General features: G+C 41.6%; 1 protein-coding gene across 4 annotated transcripts in view; it reads right to left on the reverse strand.

The window, feature by feature from the left end:
- The window catches only part of KIF13B (kinesin family member 13B), a 199,193-nt gene that overhangs the window by 12,142 nt on the left and 168,651 nt on the right, over nucleotides 1-18,400 (reverse strand). Inside the window, exon 38 of one of the 4 annotated variants that reach the window (XM_054560932.2) lies at nucleotides 12,334-14,323. Within the exon in view, the coding sequence (XP_054416907.2) occupies nucleotides 14,156-14,323 (168 nt within the window). The 3' untranslated portion in view covers nucleotides 12,334-14,155. 4 annotated transcript variants of the gene reach the window in all.

The following is an 18,400-nucleotide window of genomic DNA, read 5'->3' on the forward strand; positions in this document are numbered from 1 at the left end:
TTACACAGAAATGTGGGAAAGAACAGACTCTGAAATGTGGGCATCAGGGGAGGTAAAGGGGAAAAGAGGTCCCAGTTGAAGCAAAAAAAAAAATCACTTCAGAACTTCCCCAACATTGAATTTTCTGATGCATATTTTTTCTTGTTTGAAAATAAACCTTTCATGGCTAACAATCACCCCTTACCCTGAATTTCAGAAATTCTTAAATGTCATTTTTTAATGGTGCTTAAACTAATACAATCCTCTAAGTCTTGTTTTAAACACTAACCAATGATTTAAATCCAAGTATAGAAAATTACTTTTTAATGGAATATACAAGATATGTAAGATTTATTTTTATTACAAATAGCTAGTAGCCAATCTTTCATTTTCCTGCTTCTGAAGTGTGAAAAACCTGAGAAACAAAAGGAAGCAGAGCTAAAGCATATAAGGAAACACCTGCTAACCTCCAAAAATGTCCTGATAAAAGTAACATACAATGGATACAAATCAGACACTGTGTGCAGTGGCTCTTGCACCTGCAATCCCACCACTTTGGGAGGCTGAGGCAGGAGGATCACTTGAGCCTAGGAGTTCGAGACCAGCCTGGAAAACATGGAGAAACTCCATCTCTACAAAGATTAAATTAGCTGGGCGTGGTGGTGCACACCTATAGTCTGAACTACTTGGGAGCTGAGAATTGCTTGAGCCCAGAAGGTCGAGGCTGCAGTAAGCCATGATCACGCCACTGCAATCCACCCTGGGTGACAGAGTGAGACCCAGTCTCAAAAACAACAACAACAACAACAAAAACCAACCCAAACATTAAGCCTCAGCAATAATCTAATCAATAGAAACACTTTTCTAAGGTTGTCCTGACCAGGGGCCTGGAAGAGAGGAAAATGAAGAGTTTCCGGGAGGCGAGCAGGGAGAATGTGTCCAGCCCTGGCCTGGAGCCTGTGAACCAGCCTCCGGCATGTGAGGCCTTCAGTGACCACCCTGTGCGCCTGGAGGCTCCAGACTTTGACAGGCTGATCTGGATAGAATACGTGAGCCATAACGGCACCAGCACTTTTGTCCATCTGGCAGGTATAGTTATTTTAAATGCATGGCTAGGCATTCTAACTTTTGTGTAAAAACCTGATCACCTCTAGGTTTCCACACCTATCTGCAAGGGGGTGATCCCATCCTCATGAATTCTCTAAGCGGTGTCACCGGGGAAGCGGACTGGTGGCTGCCGTCCCCCACCCGAGCCACTGTGCCCCTGCCTGCCACATGCCCCTCCAAGCAGTGCCTCGAAGGACTCAACACCAGAAGGCGATCGTGGGTTTCTCACCCACGTGACAATCCCTGCTGAGGGTTCTACCCGCACTCGAATAGCGTCTTCTAACCCCATTCTCTTCAAATCCACTTTCCAAACTGCAGCCAGAGGGAGCTTTCCGAAAAACAAAAGTGACCTTGTCGCTCTCCACCTTGCAGCTGCCAGGGTTTCCCACTGCAGCAGACAGGGAAATGCTGGCAGGTCCTGCATGGTGTATTTCTGCGGCTCGATCCATCCCTCCTACAAACGCTCTACTGATTGATTCATTCCACAAATACAATGACTTGGTAACTCTTAATCACTGTCAGTGAAATCTCTTACAGTCACGTTTGAGCATTTAACCGTGCTTTCTCAACGGAAAGCTCAGTTCTGCTACTCCCGAGGCTCTGTAACCTGAGACAGGTGTGCACCCTCCCAATTTCCCCAACAGGGCAGCAGCCCTGACATGGCAGCAGCCCTGACATGGCAGCCACCAGCCACTGGTGGTGACCCAGCGCTGAGAATGAGGCTAATGTGACTCAGAAAGTCCATTTTTTATTTTAATTAATAAAGCATAACCTTAAACACTGAAATGCTTTTAAGTATGTTTAGAACAGCCTCGGCATGTGGGTCTGCTTTTTCAACCATAAATTTTATGAATTCTAAATGCAGATCAAGTATTTCCGACGGAACTTTAGTGTCTGAATTGCAATGTGCTAGAAATGTAAAATATACACCTGATTTCAAGGACTTTGTACAGAAAGAAGGATGGGAATATCTCAACCTTTTTTTATACTACAGTTGATATGACAGTATTTTCAATACACTAGGTTAAACAAATGTTATTAAAATTAATCTGACCTGTATTCTTTTTACTTCCTTAAACGTGGCTCCCAGGAAATTGTAAGTTAAATACATGCTTCGCATTATATATCTATTGCATGGTGCTTGTCTAACTCAGTCATGTTGTTGAGATGGCGCATTAAAATTCCTGGTGTGGTGCCAGGTACACTGGAAGCTCTCGGCCCATTTGTAAAGTACTTCACTGGAATTTTGTGTCTGGTCTTCCTAGATATTTCTTTTTTTTTTTTTTTTTTTTTGTTTTTATTATTATTATTATTATACTTTAGGCTCTATGGTACATGTGCGCAACGTGCAGGTAAGTTACATATGTATACATGTGCCATGCTGGTGCACTGCACCCACCAACTCGTCATCTAGCATTAGGTATATCTCCCAATGCTATCCCTCCCCACTCCTCCCACCCCACAACAGTCCCCAGAGTGTGATGTTCCCCTTCCTGTGTCCATGTGTTCTCATTGTTCAATTCCCACCTATGAGTGAGAATATGCGGTGTTTGGTTTTTTGTTCTTGCGATAGTTTACTGAGAATGATGATTTCCAATTTCATCCATGTCCCTACAAAGGACGTGAACTCATCATTTTTTATGGCTGCATAGTATTCCATGGTGTATATGTGCCACATTTTCTTAATCCAGTCTATCACTGTTGGACATTTGGGTTGGTTCCAAGTCTTTGCTATTGTGAATAATGCCGCAATAAACATACATGTGCATGTGTCTTTATAGCAGCATGATTTATAGTCCTTTGGGTATATACCCAGTAATGGGATGGCTGGGTCTAATGGAATTTCTAGTTCTAGATCCCTGAGGAATCGCCACACTGCCTTCCACAAGGGTTGAACTAGTTTACAGTCCCACCAACAGTGTAAAAGTGTTCCTATTTCTCCACATCCTCTCCAGCACCTGTTGTTTCCTGACTTTTTAATGATTGCCATTCTAACTGGTGTGAGATGGTATCTCATTGTGGTTTTGATTTGCATTTCTCTGATGGCCAGTGACGGTGAGCATTTTTTCATGTGTTTTTTGACTGCATAAATGTCTTCTTTTGAGAAGTGTCTGTTCATGTCCTTTGCCCACTTTTTGATGGGGTTGTTTTTTTCTTGTAAATTTGTTGGAGTTCATTGTAGATTCTGGATATTAGCCCTTTGTCAGATGAGTAGGTTGCGAAAATTTTCTCCCATTTTGTAGGTTGCCTGTTCACTCTGATGGTAGTTTCCTTTGCTGTGCAGAAGCTCTTGAGTTTAATTAGATCCCATTTGTCAATTTTGGCTTTTGTTGCCATTGCTTTTGGTGTTTTAGACATGAAGTCCTTGCCCATGCCTATGTCCTGAATGGTATTGCCTAGGTTTTCTTCTAGGGTTTTTATGGTTTTAGGTCTAACATTTAAGTCTTTAATCCATCTTGAATTGATTTTTGTATAAGGTGTAAGGAAGGGATCCAGTTTCAGCTTTCTACATATGGCTAGCCAGTTTTCCCAGCACCATTTATTAAATAGGGAATCCTTTCCCCATTTCTTGTTTTTGTCAGGTTTGTCAAAGATCAGATACTTGTAGATATGTGGCATTATTTCTGACGGCTCTGTTCTGTTCCATTGATCTATATCTCTGTTTTGGTACCAGTACCATGCTGTTTTGGTTACTGTAGCCTTGTAGTATAGTCTAAAGTCAGCTAGCGTGATGCCTCCAGCTTTGTTCTTTTGGCTTAGGATTGACTTGGCGATGCGGGCTCTTTTTTGGTTCCATATGAACTTTAAAGTAGTTTTTTCCAATTCTGTGAAGAAAGTCATTGGTAACTTGATGGGGATGGCATTGAATCTGTAAATTACCTTGGGAAGGATGGCCATTTTCATGATATTGATTCTTCCTACCCATGAGCATGGAATGTTCTTCCATTTGTTTGTATCCTCTTTTATTTCCTTGAGCAGTGGTTTGTAGTTCTCCTTGAAGAGGTCCTTCACATCCCTTGTAAGTTGGATTCCTAGGTATTTTATTCTCTTTGAAGCAATTGTGAATGGGAGTTCACTCATGATTTGGCTCTCTGTTTGTCTGTTATTGATGTATAAGAATGCTTGTGATTTTTGTACATTGATTTTGTATCCTGAGACTTTGCTGAAGTTGCTTATTAGCTTAAGGAGATTTTGGGCTGAGACAATGGGGTTTTCTAGATATACTATCATGTCATCTGCAAACAGGGACAATTTGACTTCCTCTTTTCCTAATTGAATACCCTTGATTTCCTTCTCTTGCCTAATTTCCCTGGCCAGAACTTCCAACACTATGTTGAATAGAAGTGGTGAGAGAGGGCATCCCTGTCTTGTGCCAGTTTTCAAAGGGAATGCTTCCAGTTTTTGCCCATTCAGTATGATATTGGCTGTGGGTTTGTCATAAATAGCTCTTATTATTTTGAGATACGACCCATCAATACCTAATTTATTGAGAGTTTTTAGCATGAAGGGTTGTTGAATTTTGTCAAAGGCCTTTTCTGCATCTATTGAGATAATCATGTGGTTTTTGACTTTGGTTCTGTTTATATGCTGGATTACATTTATTGATTTGCGTATATTGAACCAGCCTTGCATCCCAGGGATGAAGCCCACTTGATCATGGTGGATAAGCTTTTTGATGTGCTGCTGGATTCTGTTTGCCAGTATTTTATTGAGGATTTTTGCATCAATGTTCATCAAGGATATTGGTCTAAAATTCTCTTTTTTTGTTGTGTCTCTGCCAGGCTTTGGTATCAGGATGATGCTGGCCTCATAAAATGAGTTAGGGAGGATTCCCTCTTTTTCTATTGATTGGAATAATTTCAGAAGGAATGGTACCAGCTCCTCCTTGTACCTCTGGTAGAATTCGGCTGTGAACCCATCTGGTCCTGGACTTTTTTTGGTTGGTAAGCTATTGATTATTGCCACAATTTCAGCTCCTGTTATTGGTCTATTCAGAGATTCAACTTCTTCCTGGTTTAGTCTTGGGAGGGTGTATGTGTTGAGGAATTTATCCATTTCTTCTAGATTTTCTAGTTTATTTGCGTAGAGGTGTTTGTAATATTCTCTGATGGTAGTTTGTATTTCTGTGGGATCGGTGGTGATATCCCCTTTATCATTTTTTATTGCATCTATTTGATTCTTCTCTTTTTATTAATCTTGCTAGCGGTCTATCAATTTTGTTGATCCTTTCAAAAAACCAGCTCCTGGATTCATTTATTTTTTGAAGGGTTTTTTGCGTCTCTATTTCCCTCAGTTCTGCTCTGATTTTAGTTATTTCTTGCCTTCTGCTAGCTTTTGAATGTGTTTGCTCTTGCTTTTCTAGTTCTTTTAATTGTGATGTTAGGGTGTCAATTTTGGATCTTTCCTGCTTTCTCTTGTGGCCATTTAGTGCTATAAATTTCCCTCTACACACTGCTTTGAATGCATCCCAGAGATTGTGGTATGTTGTGTCTTGGTTCTCGTTGGTTTCAAAGAACATCTTTATTTCTGCCTTCATTTCGTTATGTACCCAGTAGTCATTCAGGAGCAGGTTGTTCAGTTTCCATGTAGTTGAGCGGTTTTGAGTGGGATTCTTAATCCTGAGTTCTAGCTTGATTGCACTGTGATCTGAGAGATAGTTTGTTATAATTTCTGTTCTTTTACATTTATTAAGGAGAGCTTTACTTCCAAGTATATGGTCAATTTTGGAATAGGTGTGGTGTGGTGCTGAAAAAAATGTATATTCTGTTGATTTGGGGTGGAGAGTTCTGTAGATGTCTATTAGGTCTGCTTGGTGCAGAGCTGAGTTCAATTCCTGGGTATCCTTGTTGATTTTCTGTTTCGTTGATCCGTCTAATGTTGACAGTGGGGTGTTAAAGTCTCCCATTATTAATGTGTGGGAGTCTAAGTCTCTTTGTAGGTCACTCAGGACTTGCTTTATGAATCTGGGTGCTCCTGTATTGGGTGCATATATATTTAGGATAGTTAGCTCTTCTTGTTGAATTAATCCCTTTACCATTATGTAATGGCCTTCTTTGTCTCTTTTGATCTTTGTTGGTTTAAGTCTGTTTTATCAGAGACTAGGATTGCAACCCCTGCCTTTTTTTGTTTTCCATTTGCTTGGTAGATCTTCCTCCATCCTTTTATTTTGAGCCTATGTGTGTCTCTGCACGTGAGATGGGTTTCCTGAATACAGCACACTGATGGGTCTTGAGTCTTTATCCAATTTGCCAGTCTGTGTCTTTTAATTGGAGCATTTAGTCCATTTACATTTAAAGTTAATATTGTTATGTGTGAATCTGATCCTGTCATTATGATGTTAGCTGGTTATTTTGCTCGTTAGTTGATGCAGTCTCTTCCTAGTCTCGATGGTCTTTACATTTCGGTATGATTTTGCAGTGGCTGGTACCGGCTGTGCCTTTCCATGTTTAGCGCTTCCTTCAGGAGCTCTTTTAGGGCAGGCCTGGTGGTGACAAAATCTCTCAGCATTTGCTTGTCTGTAAAGTATTTTATTTCTCCTTCACTTATGAAGCTTAGTTTGGCAGGATATGAAATTCTGGGTTGAAAATTCTTTTCTTTAAGAATGTTGAATATTGGCCCCCACTCTCTTCTGGCTTGTAGGGTTTCTGCCGAGAGATCCGCTGTTAGTCTGATGGGCTTCCCTTTGATGGTAACCCGACCTTTCTCTCTGGCTGCCCTTAACATTTTTTCCTTCATTTCAACTTTGGTGAATCTGACAATTATGTGTCTTGGAGTTGCTCTTCTCGAGGAGTATCTTTGTGGCGTTCTCTGTATTTCCTTAATCTGAATGTTGGCCTGCCTTGCTAGATTGGGGAAGTTCTCCTGGATAATATCCTGCAGAGTGTTTTCCAACTTGGTTCCATTCTCCCTGTCACTTTCAGGTACACCAATCAGACGTAGATTTGGTCTTTTCACATAGTCCCACATTTCTTGGAGGCTTTGCTCGTTTCTTTTTATTCTTTTTTCTCTAAACTTCCCTTCTCGCTTCATTTCATTCATTTCATCTTCCAGGGCTGATACCCTTTCTTCCATTTGATCCCATCGGCTCCTGAGGCTTCTGCATTCTTCACGTAGTTCTCGAGCCTTGGTTTTCAGCTCCATCAGCTCCTTTAAGCACTTCTCTGTATTGGTTATTCTAGTTATACATTCTTCTAAATTTTTTTCAAAGTTTTCAACTTCTTTGCCTTTGGTTTGAATATCCTCCCGTAGCTCGGAGTAATTTGATCGTCTGAAGCCTTCTTCTCTCAGCTCGTCAAAGTCATTCTCCGTCCAGCTTTGTTCTGTTGCTGGTGAGGAACTGTGTTCCTTTGGAGGAGAGGTACTCTGCTTTTTAGAGTTTCCAGTTTTTCTGCTCTGTTTTTTCCCCATCTTTGTGGTTTTATCTACTTTTGGTCTTTGATGATGGTGATGTACGGATGGGTTTTTGGTGTGGATGTCCTTTCTGTTAGTTTTCCTTCTAACAGACAGGACCCTCAGCTGCAGGTCTGTTGGAGTACCTGGCTGGCCGTGTGAGGTGTCAGTCTGCCCCTGCTGGGGGGTGACTCCCAGTTAGGCTGCTCGGGGGTCAGGGGTCAGGGACCCACTTGAGGAGACAGTCAGCCCATTCTCAAATCTCCAGTTGCGTGCTGGGAGAACCACTGCTCTCCTCAAAGCTGTCAGACAGGGACATTTAAGTCTGCAGAGGTTACTGCTGTCTTTTTGTTTGTCTGTGCCCTGCCCCCAGAGGTGGAGCCTACAGAGGCAGGCAGGCCTCCTTGAGCTGTGGTGGGCTCCACCCAGTTCAAGCTTCCAGGCTGCTTTGTTTACCTAAGCGAGCCTGGGCAATGGTGGGCGCCCCTCCCCCAGCCTCGCTGCCGACTTGCTGTTTGATCTCAGACTGCTGTGCTAGCGATCAGCGAGACTCCGTGGGCGTAGGACCCTCTGAGCCAGGTGCGGGCTATACTCTCCTGGGGCACCGTTTCCTAAGCCCGTCGGAAAAGCACAGTATTCGGGTGGGAGTGGCCCGATTTTCCAGGTGCCGTCTGTTACCCCTGGAAAGGGAACTCCCTGACCCCTTGCGCTTCCCGAGTGAGGCAATGCCTCGCCCCTGCTTCGGCTGGCGCACGGTGTGCTCACCCACTGACCTGCGCCCACTGTCTGGCACTCCCTAGTGAGATGAACACGGTACCTCAGATGGAAATGCAGAAATCACCCGTCTTCTGCGTCGCTGGCGCTGGGAGCTGTAGACCGGAGCTGTTCCTATTCGGCCATCTTGGCTCCTCCCTTCCTAGATATTTCTAAGTTGGCTTACTAAAAGTACATTTTTTAACAGTCAATAATTTCATCTGATCTAGAAATCACAAGTTTCGAATTAACTGAATCAGTCCCAAAGTCACTCCAGGATGAATTCCATTTTCTTTCAAACAAAGAACCTAAGATTTCATTAATTTACTCCTTCGCAAATATGTACCAGGTACCTACTACATTCTAAAGACTGTGGTAGGCACTGGGGGTGCAGTGTGAGCAAAACTAGTCCCTGTGCTCCTCAAAACTAGGCACTCAAGGTCTAACATTTATATTCCTATTTAATTTCAGTTACACAAAACAATTAAAAGGCCTATTTTTCCTATCAACAAGTAAATTATTTTATCACTGGCTATAAGTGAATGACACCATTCATGTGGTCTATAAGACATTAGATATGTGTTATAATCTAACTTATTCTAAGTATTATATAAATAAAATCTTAAATACTAATATTTCTAGAGTTACCAGAAAAGATATCGCTTCTGATTTTTAGTATCTAGCCAGTTTACTTTAAAAACTTCTACATAACAGCCTGGGCAACATACCAAGCCCTCATTTTTACAAAAAAAATTTTTTTAATTAGCCAGGCATGGTAGCACATTCCTGTGGTCCCAGCTACTTAAGAGGCTGAGACACGAGGATCACTTGCGCCCAGGAGTTCAAGGCTGCAGTGAGCTATGATCACATCACTGCACTCCAGCCTGGGCAACAGAGCAAGACCTTGTCAGAAAAATAAATTAAAAAAATAAAACTTCTACATAATACTTAAAACTGATTTAAACAATTCATATAAGAAAATTATACACATATATTTTAAAAGATATAATGCTCACTTCATCCAAAATGAGTTATTAGTTTTTCAAGTGTCCATGAAGGATTAAGGATGCTTAAAGAATGTTTGCTAATCTGAAAACTTTAAAAATAGGGTCTTGTTGGGGAGAGTGGTTCACACACATAATCCCAGCACTTTGGGAGGCTGAGGCAGGATGACTGCTTGAGCACAGCAATTCAAGACCAGCCTGTGTGACATAGGGAGACCCCATCTCTACAAAATCAAAATTTAAAAATTAGCCAGCCATGGTGGTGTGCACCTGTAGTCTCAGCTATTTGGGAGGCTGAGATGGGAGGATCACTTGAGCCCAGGAGGTCAAAGCTGCAATGAGCCATGATCACACCACTGCACTCCAGCCTGGGCAACAGAGCAAGACCCTGTCTAAAAAAAAAAAAAGTCTTCATCCAGCTTGTCACCAGCTTAATATGCAGTATGAAATAAGAAATGGCTTTTACATTCTTAATGATTGAAACAAATCAAAAGAACATTTCATAACATAAAAATTATGTAAAATTCAAATTTCAGGTTATCAAGTTTTACTGGAACACAACCAGACTCATTTGTTTAATACTGTCTACGGCTAGTTTTGACAGAGACCACATGGCATGCAAATCCTAAAATATTTACAATCTGTCCCTTTATAAAATAAAGTATGGCAACACTCGGTCTACAGAATAAAATGAAGCCCATTCCTAAAAAATGGCTGGCAGATGCACCTCTTCAATCGACTTCTTTACTGCCTCAGAAATCCTCTTACTTGCTGAAGGGAATTTTAGTTACATTTCATTATTTTTCAGATCAGCTACTAAACCTGATTGTGAAGACAACTCTGACATCTCTAAGTATGTCCACTATATTACCTACAAATGCATGGGGCAAGGCTAGACAGCAAAATGCTGTGATTCTGGAAAACTAAAAGAGTGATAAGAGTCTTACGACAATGACAGGAGTGCCTAAAAACTCCTCCCTAAACTGAACAGAAATTAGTTGCTCTGAATTTTTTTAAAAAAACTCTTTGTTAACTCCAGAACAAGTGAAATACAGCATACTATATCTATAGCTGCTTAAGATGGGTGGTATTAAACTAGAGAGAAAATGCTCATATATGTTATTTTTTAAATAACCTGAAAGTTTAAGAAAAATGAAGGCTGAGAACAAGGCCTAGATGTGTTGTTTGTTTGCTTTTTAAGATGGAGTTGCGCTCTGTCACCCAGGCTGGAGTGCGGTGGTGCGCTCTCGGCTCACCGCAACCTCCGCCTCCCGGGTTCAAGCGATTCTCCTGCCTCACCCTCCCTAGTGGCTGGGATTACAGGTGCCCGCCACCACGCCCAGCTAATTTTTGTATTTCTTTCAGTAGAGATGGGGTTTCACTGCGATGACCAGGCTGGTCTCAAACTCCTGACGTCGTGATCCGCCCGCCTCCGCCTCCCAAAGTGCTGGGATTACAAGCCTGAGCCACCGCGCCCGACCGTGTTTTCTTCTTTTAGTTAGGATGTTGAACCTTTACTTGAGACACACGGATACGTGTTTATATAATTCATTTAATCAAAGAAGTATGGCTAGCTCAAAACATCATCCTTGTGTACAAGGCAAGAATTAGTATTTGTGCTTGTTTCTCCCTGTTTTATATAAGGAAGAATCACAGTAATGGAAGATGGATAATTATACAGACATCTTTTCAAACAGCATCAGAGATGGGCAGAGGGGTGCTCTTTCTACACAAGCCTTTATCTACCTACCGTAGGTGAGGCTATGTTGAAATAGGAGAAAAATATCCCTGCTGTTGATAACGCAGCCCTAACCAAAAGGGACAGACACATAAATCAAGACAGGCCGGCATTGTGACTGTGCTTTTGATAGTGGAAATTAAATCTGACCATTAACTCTTTAATTCTCCAGATTCATCAAAGATGCCATTTACAGTTCCTAACTTTGAAGTACATAAATAGCTTCATCTGAACACAAACTTCTAGATACATGAAAAAAAGCTATTATGCCAAATTAATTCAATCTAACTAATTAGAGAGCAGGAAGTTCCTTCAATTATTTTATGTGCTGTCTGAGAAACACACTTGAATATGAGTACAGATTTCATTAATTGCAGTTCATTATTTTCCAGATTAGTTACTAAACTTGCATCAGAAGGTCAAAGACAGCAATTTTGTCAGCTGCCACCTCTTTCAGTGCCGTATTTTTGCATTTCTGGAACTCAGACAGAAATTGATTACAAACAAAAACAAATCTCCATAAAAATGAGAAACATAAGTCCTTATGAATATGTTCAAACCAAAAGATCTTGTAAATTATACAAATATCTTTGTTTTTAAACTTTCTGAATAAACTGTTGACTTTTGTCTTACAAAAAAAGATCCAGGAACCTTTTCATTTCCATTTGATAAACAATATTAAGAAAAAGTAACAGGAAAATAATAACATCTTCACCTGAGAACCCGCTGATTCCAAAGAACAGGTTAATAAGCATCCAGGTTTTCATTAAAGCTTCTCTGCGGTTATGGGTCTGTGTATCTTTGCATGAGGGAGGGAACTGAACATTCTTGTCTGAAAATGTCAAGGACACTCTAATTAAAAGTATTTTTTGATAATAATCATTCCTTCACTACACAACTTGTACCTCTTTTCCACTTAACATAACAAAATATAAGGAATGACCGGTAAAAACAGGACCCATTCTATTCCTCAGTCCTTACCTGGATTATTTTATATTCCCATAAACTTTCTGTTTTTATTTTATTTTTCAGACAGGTGTGTGTCACCACATCACATAATTTTTTTTTAATTTTTAGTAGAGACAGGGGTCTTGTTATGTTGCCCAGGCTGGTCTCGAACTCCTGAGCTCAAGTGATCTGCCTGCCTTGGCCTCCCAAAGTGCTGAAATAAAGGTGTGAGCCACAGCACCCAGTCTAACTTCCTGTTTTTAAGTAACAGAAATTCCTTTTTTTTTTTAAAGAGAGCCAGGCTGGGATGGGAGGATCCCTTGAGCCCAAGAGGTTGAGGCCACAGTGAGCTGTGATAGCACCATTGCACTCCAGCCTGGGCGACAGAACAAGAGCCCGTCTCAAAAAAAAAAAAAAAAAAAAAAAGAGTACCTTGCTATCTATAAACCATTTTCCCACTGTCAGCTGTCACCATTCTCTCTGTTAATTTCATTTCTGTGGCCCTAGGACCCTCCACTGCTTTAGCAAAACCATCCCTAACAACCCTTCCCCTCCTTGCTGCTGGTATCCCTTGAATGCTTATACAGTCAGCTCTCTTAGTCATTGTTTGGTGAAGCTATAAATAACTCCTTTAATCCTTCCTCATCAATCATTTTTGATGTTATTCTCTGAAACAATTCCAACTGGTCACTGCATTTCTAGTAGTAATAAATCCAGAACCAAGTACAGTAATCTAAGTGTCATCTAATAATATCAAAGAGAGCCCAGGTTGGGGGCTGGGGTTTTGTTTAGATAGGATAGTGCGAGTTTCTGCATTATTACAACTGTTCAGAGAAGTTTTAAGTCTCCAAGCTAAACTGGAATAAAAACATATGTGGGTGACTAAGCCGGAGGATTACTTGAGGCCAGGAGTTTGAGACCTGTCTCAATTAAAAAATTTTTTTTTTTAATTAGCCAGACATCATCTCACACACCTTTAGTCCCAGCTACTTGGAAGGCTGAGGTTAGAGGATCACCTGAGCCAAGGAGTTCACGGCAGCAGTAAGTGATCACTGCACCACTGCACTCCAGCCTGAGTGACAAGCAAGACCTGGTCTCAAATAATAAAATAAAATAAAAAAGCAGTTTCAGTCTCTTTCATGACAGGTGGGAAATCGGAGACAAATGGTTTCAGGAAGTGTGTTATTAAACATGACCTGCTTGGTTTCCATGTCGATCCCCAAACCATTCGGGGTGTTTTGTTTTTGTGCTGTTTCACACTATAACCCTTAAGCGATGTTAACTATCTAAGTCTTTATGCCATATTAGTATCACTATTTCCCTCTTCCTATATTGTACTATTGATCCAGATTCCTTTTAGGCATATGAATGGACCTGTATTTTTCTGGACTTTATGTTGATGTTATCTAAACATTTAAATATCTGATACTGCTTATTTTACAATCATGCAATGGTCAAAGACTATTGAAATTGGTGCACTAACAGGCACTAGCAAATAAAAATAAAGCACAAGACTCAAAACAGAGAGGAAGGTTCCGGGTACTTGTGTATTTCTTTAAGGTGCTGCTAGGTCCAGCACTGGATGCCTCACGCAGAGCCGTAGCCGCGCCAGTGTATGCGCAGGGCAGTCCAGCTGCCGTCATCAGCATCCACTCTGCTTCAGGCTTACTCGATTGGTGACACAGAGGAAGGCCCTGGCTGCAGGGCGACTTTATTTCCATAATGTATATAACACAGTCTCCCACCAACTCTTTGGTAGAAAGAGGGAGAAGTGTGGAGTGGAGAAGGTAGTTACCGGCTACCTGGAACTGAAATGTGTTGGTCTGTCACTCCGTGGCTTGACAAGTGATGTCTACTTCCAGGTACAGAGCCCTGCCTTAGGCCTTATTACGTTCAATATTTCAATAGTCTCAAATGCAGAGAGATTACAGCTTTAGAAGTGTGTGGACAGCCAGAATGTTTGCATTTTTTTAAAAATTACTCAGAAAGATCTTGATATCCTGGGAATGTTAAAACAACATCAAAGATAAAAAATTCTAGGAATGAATCTGAAGTTCCTCATTATTTTCACACATCAATTAGACCACATAATAAAAGAGAAGTAGTACAGTGACAAGAGTATCAACAGACAAAAAACCTGGTGATGTTACCTGACCAACAGCACAATGAGCTAACACCTTTCAAAAACAAGCCCAACCAAGCGCAGTTCCATGCTGCGTCGGGTGGAGGCCATCATTTAGATGAGGAAGGAAACACTTTCACCATTTGCAAGCCCAGGGGGAACTCTTCTCATTTCTGGACTCCTCACTTTAGGGAGGACCCTGGCGAGACAACTGTAGAATGACGAAGCATTTCCCAGATGAGATGTGGGAGACTCATCTAGAGCTGTTAAGATGGGGGAGGTCTGTGAGAACAAAGATCCAAGAGAGCTATTATCACACCACTGCACTCCAGCCTGGGCAACAGAGCGAGACCTTGTCACAAAAAATAAATTAAAAAAAGAAAAATAAAACTTCTACATAATAATAAACTTATTTAAATATTTATAAAAGAAGATTATACATATATATTTTGGCTGGGCGCAGTGGTTCACGCCTGTAATCCCAGCACTTTAGGAGGCCAAGGCAGGTGGATCACGACATCAAGAGATAGAGACCATCCTGGCTAACATGGTGAAACCCCGTCTCGACTAAAAATACAAAAATTAGCGGGGTGTGGTGGCAGGGGCCTGTAATCCCTGCTACTCGGGAAGCTGAGGCAGGAGAATCGCTTGAACCTGGGAAGCAGAGGTTGCAGTGAGCTGAGATCACAACATTGTACTCCAGCCTGGGCGACAGAGGGAGACTCCATCTTAAAAAAAAAATTATATATTTTAAAGGCTGTAATACTCACCTCATCCAAAATGATGGTTATTAGTTTTTCAAGTGCCCATGAAGGATTAAAGATGCTTACTTAAAGAAAATCTGCTAATCTAAACACCTTAAAAATAGGATCTTTGCTGGGCAGGGTGGCTCACATATACAATCCTGGTTTACATATACAATCCTCCCCACTCCCTTTACTTCCTGGTAAGAACAAACTCTGAGGCAAAGACTGGTTGATTATCTTGTTCCTGTAGGACCCCCAGGAGGGGGAGTCGAGATTATTTTAAAAGTCCAAACTTCACATTGTAGGTATCAAATCTGATTTTCAAGTGCATGGAACTCCATTATAACAAAGATTACTATTTTTAAAAAATGAGGAACACTAAAGGAGTCTAGCCAATACAGCATTTTTCTTCTTCCTGTTATTTGCAATTCCACAGGCACTAAAATGCCCTTTTTCAAAGATGAAACATACTTCAGAGTACAACAAGTGAAAGCATAAAGCATATTCAAAGCATATTTAAAGTATGCTTCACTTGTTGTAACCTGAAGTGTGACCCAAGTAAGAAAAAGTTTTCTTGACATTATCATCTACAATTCTAATTTATTTCTCACAGAGCTTTAGCAGCGATGGTCAGTGAAAATGAGATAACCAAGAGCATCTCTGATCAACTAAATCCAAAATGAAAAGGTAAGATTTCTCTCTCCTTTGGAAATGTTCTTTAGCACTTCCACCAACCTAGGAAAAGAAGGTTCTTAAATATGTCTTCATCCCTCTAATCCCCACTCAGCCATGCTTCTTTCACCTCTAAGCTGTAAACACAGTCCTGTCTACCACTGAGTAGCACTTGGGACCCACAATCTAATATTACAGTCTGGGCATGGTGGCTCACGCCTATAATCCCAGTCACTTCGGATACCAGGCAGGAGGACTTGAGCCCAGGAGTTCGAGACCAACCTGGGCAACACAGTGAGACTGTCTCTAAAAATAAAAATTTTTAAAAAGTTAGCTGGGTGTGGTGGAGCGCACTTGTAGTCCTAGCTCGTTGGGAGACTGAGGCTGGAGGATTCCTTGAGCCCAGGAGTTCAACGCTGCAGTGAGCTATCATCACGCCACTGCACTCCAGACTGGGCGACAGACCAACACCCTGTCTCTAAAATAATATTATTATAATCTGTTCACATGTCAAATAATACACATTTTGCATTTTCTATGTACCAGGCACCATTCTGGCACAACAAACCTTGCCCTCAAAGAATATTGTGGAGAGGGATAACTGATAAACATATAAACCTAACAATAACTCCCGATAAAAAGGTTAGAAATGGGCCAGGTGTGGTGGCTCATGCCTATAATCCCAGCACTTTGGGAGGCTGAGGCGGGTAAATCATTTGAGGTCAGGGGTTCGAGACCAGCCTGGCCAACATGGTGAAACCCCCATCTCTACTAAAAATACAAAAATCAGCCAAGCGTGGTGGCAGGCGCCTGTAATCCCAGCTACTCAGGAGGAGGAGGCAGAAGAATCCCTTGAACCTGGGAAGTGGAAGTTGTAGTGAGCCAAGATTGCACTATTGCACTCCAGCCTGAGCAACAGAGCAAGACTCTGTTTCAAAAAAAAAGAAAAAAAGAAATGGTAATGTAGTGCCTGCGTGTATGATGGAAGCTGTTCTGGTGTGGCTGTTCAAGAAAGCCCACTCTAGACTCAGACGTCCTTCCTCAGAGTGGCCTTTCCTGAATGTTGTATGAGAGGCCTTTGGGAAGAGCAGCCTGGGTGGGTGGCAGGGCCAGCGCCAGAGCTCTCCAGACTGAAGGCGCTTCACAGGCTTGTAGGCTAAAAAGGCGGCTTATCTGGCTTAGTACTGGTGAGCGAATAAAGAAGAATGAAGATTCAAGGCCGGGGGACAGGCCCTGCAGGGCACTGTGAGCCACAGTGAGAAATTCACATTTCACTCCTTTCAGTGGGAGACACTGGAAGGTGTCACACCACTGACGACTGTAAGGCTGTGAAAGATCATTCTGGCTACTCTGTTTTAACAGCTAAAGCCACGGAACTCAATGAGATTTATGCATGGAAGGAAACAGGTTTAAAAACAAAAAAGAACACCCCGGTTGGAGCTCTGGGCACTGGATGTAAAGACTTGATGGAATCTACAGTCCCAGGAGTGGATCGAGGACCGAGGGAAGGGAAGTCAGGCGAAGGAAGTTGCACTGAAGCCTGGAGATGTAAGTGTTTCCAGCATTATGTTGACGCAAACTCTGCAGGATGAGGACAAGGCGGCATGGGCAAGGGGGAGCTCCCTGGCCACCCTGAGAAAAGGGAAATGCCTTCCAAGGAGCAGAGTTCTCACACACCAACTGGAATGTTCTGGCTTTACTACCAGGTATCTTCATCAAGACCAGTTTTAGATTTATATACTTTATATATTTTTATTTTTATTTATTTTGAGACAGAGTCTCACTCTGTCACCCAGGCTGGAGTGCAGTGGCATGATCTTGGCTCACTGGAACCGCTGCCTCCCACGTTCAAGCGATTCTCATGCCTCATAGCCTCATTCTAATTCTCATAGCCTCCTGTGTAGCTATGACTACAGGAGCACACCTGGCTAATTTTTGTAGTAAAGACAGGGTTTTGCCATGTTGGCCAGGCTGGTCTCAAATTCCTGACCTCAGGTGAGCCACCTGCCTTGGCCTCCCTAAGGGCTGGGGTTATAGGTGTGAGCCACCGCACTCAGCCATATATTTTATATTTTTATGAAATACAAAATATCTGTATGAGGCCAGTTTTCCCAAACCTTTGCTCGTATGTGCTCAAACAATAATGAACAGACTGGAGTAAATGAATAAAAATTGCTTAAGAAATCTTCTATATATTTCAAGGTAACCTCTAACCTGGGCATTATAAATTATAGTTATTCTCCAATCACTACATTTGTTTCTAACACACTGTTGTTCCTCTCGCTTCCAGAGAGAGCTAATCATTCATTGCCAAAACAGTAAGAGCATAAGTAAGTTCTACAGGTAGCAGGTGATGTGACTTGCTACATGGTAAACTGAAAAGAGCTTTAAAGGAAAATAGTAAGGACGGCAGGCTGACTCCTGGCTTCCAACGTGATTCCAATTTCCTTCAACCTACATGACTCTGCCTTCACCAAACAGCAACTGAAAACACTGGATAGCAGACTTCACTGAATAAAAATAAGAATCACCACAGGCACTTATAAATGCAGATTACAAGGTCTCTCCAAGTTAGCTACGGGTTCCCAGGGCAGGCCAAGAAACTATTTTTTAAAACAGCTCCTAAATCTGACAGACAGTTCATGAATCACACTTTGTGAAACAATGATGCGGAAGTTTAGAACTGAATAATGTACACAATAATGACCCACTGGTTCAGTTCTGGTGGATCTCTGGGGAAAAAAAGCACCGGGAAAAATAATCACTGCCTACCTCAGTCCCCGCAGGACTTAGCTCCTGCAGTCATAGATTCATTTCAGTAACTCTCAAGCCCCGCCATGTGTCTAAATACAATTTAAACAGCTGCAAAATCTTGGTTTTAATTTTTTCAACTACTGTATGTGTATGCTTATTTATATGCTTATATAAAGCTAGATTTTTA

Source organism: Pongo abelii, chromosome 7, assembly GCF_028885655.2.
Source record: "Pongo abelii isolate AG06213 chromosome 7, NHGRI_mPonAbe1-v2.0_pri, whole genome shotgun sequence".
Classification (NCBI taxonomy): Eukaryota; Metazoa; Chordata; class Mammalia; order Primates; family Hominidae; genus Pongo; species Pongo abelii.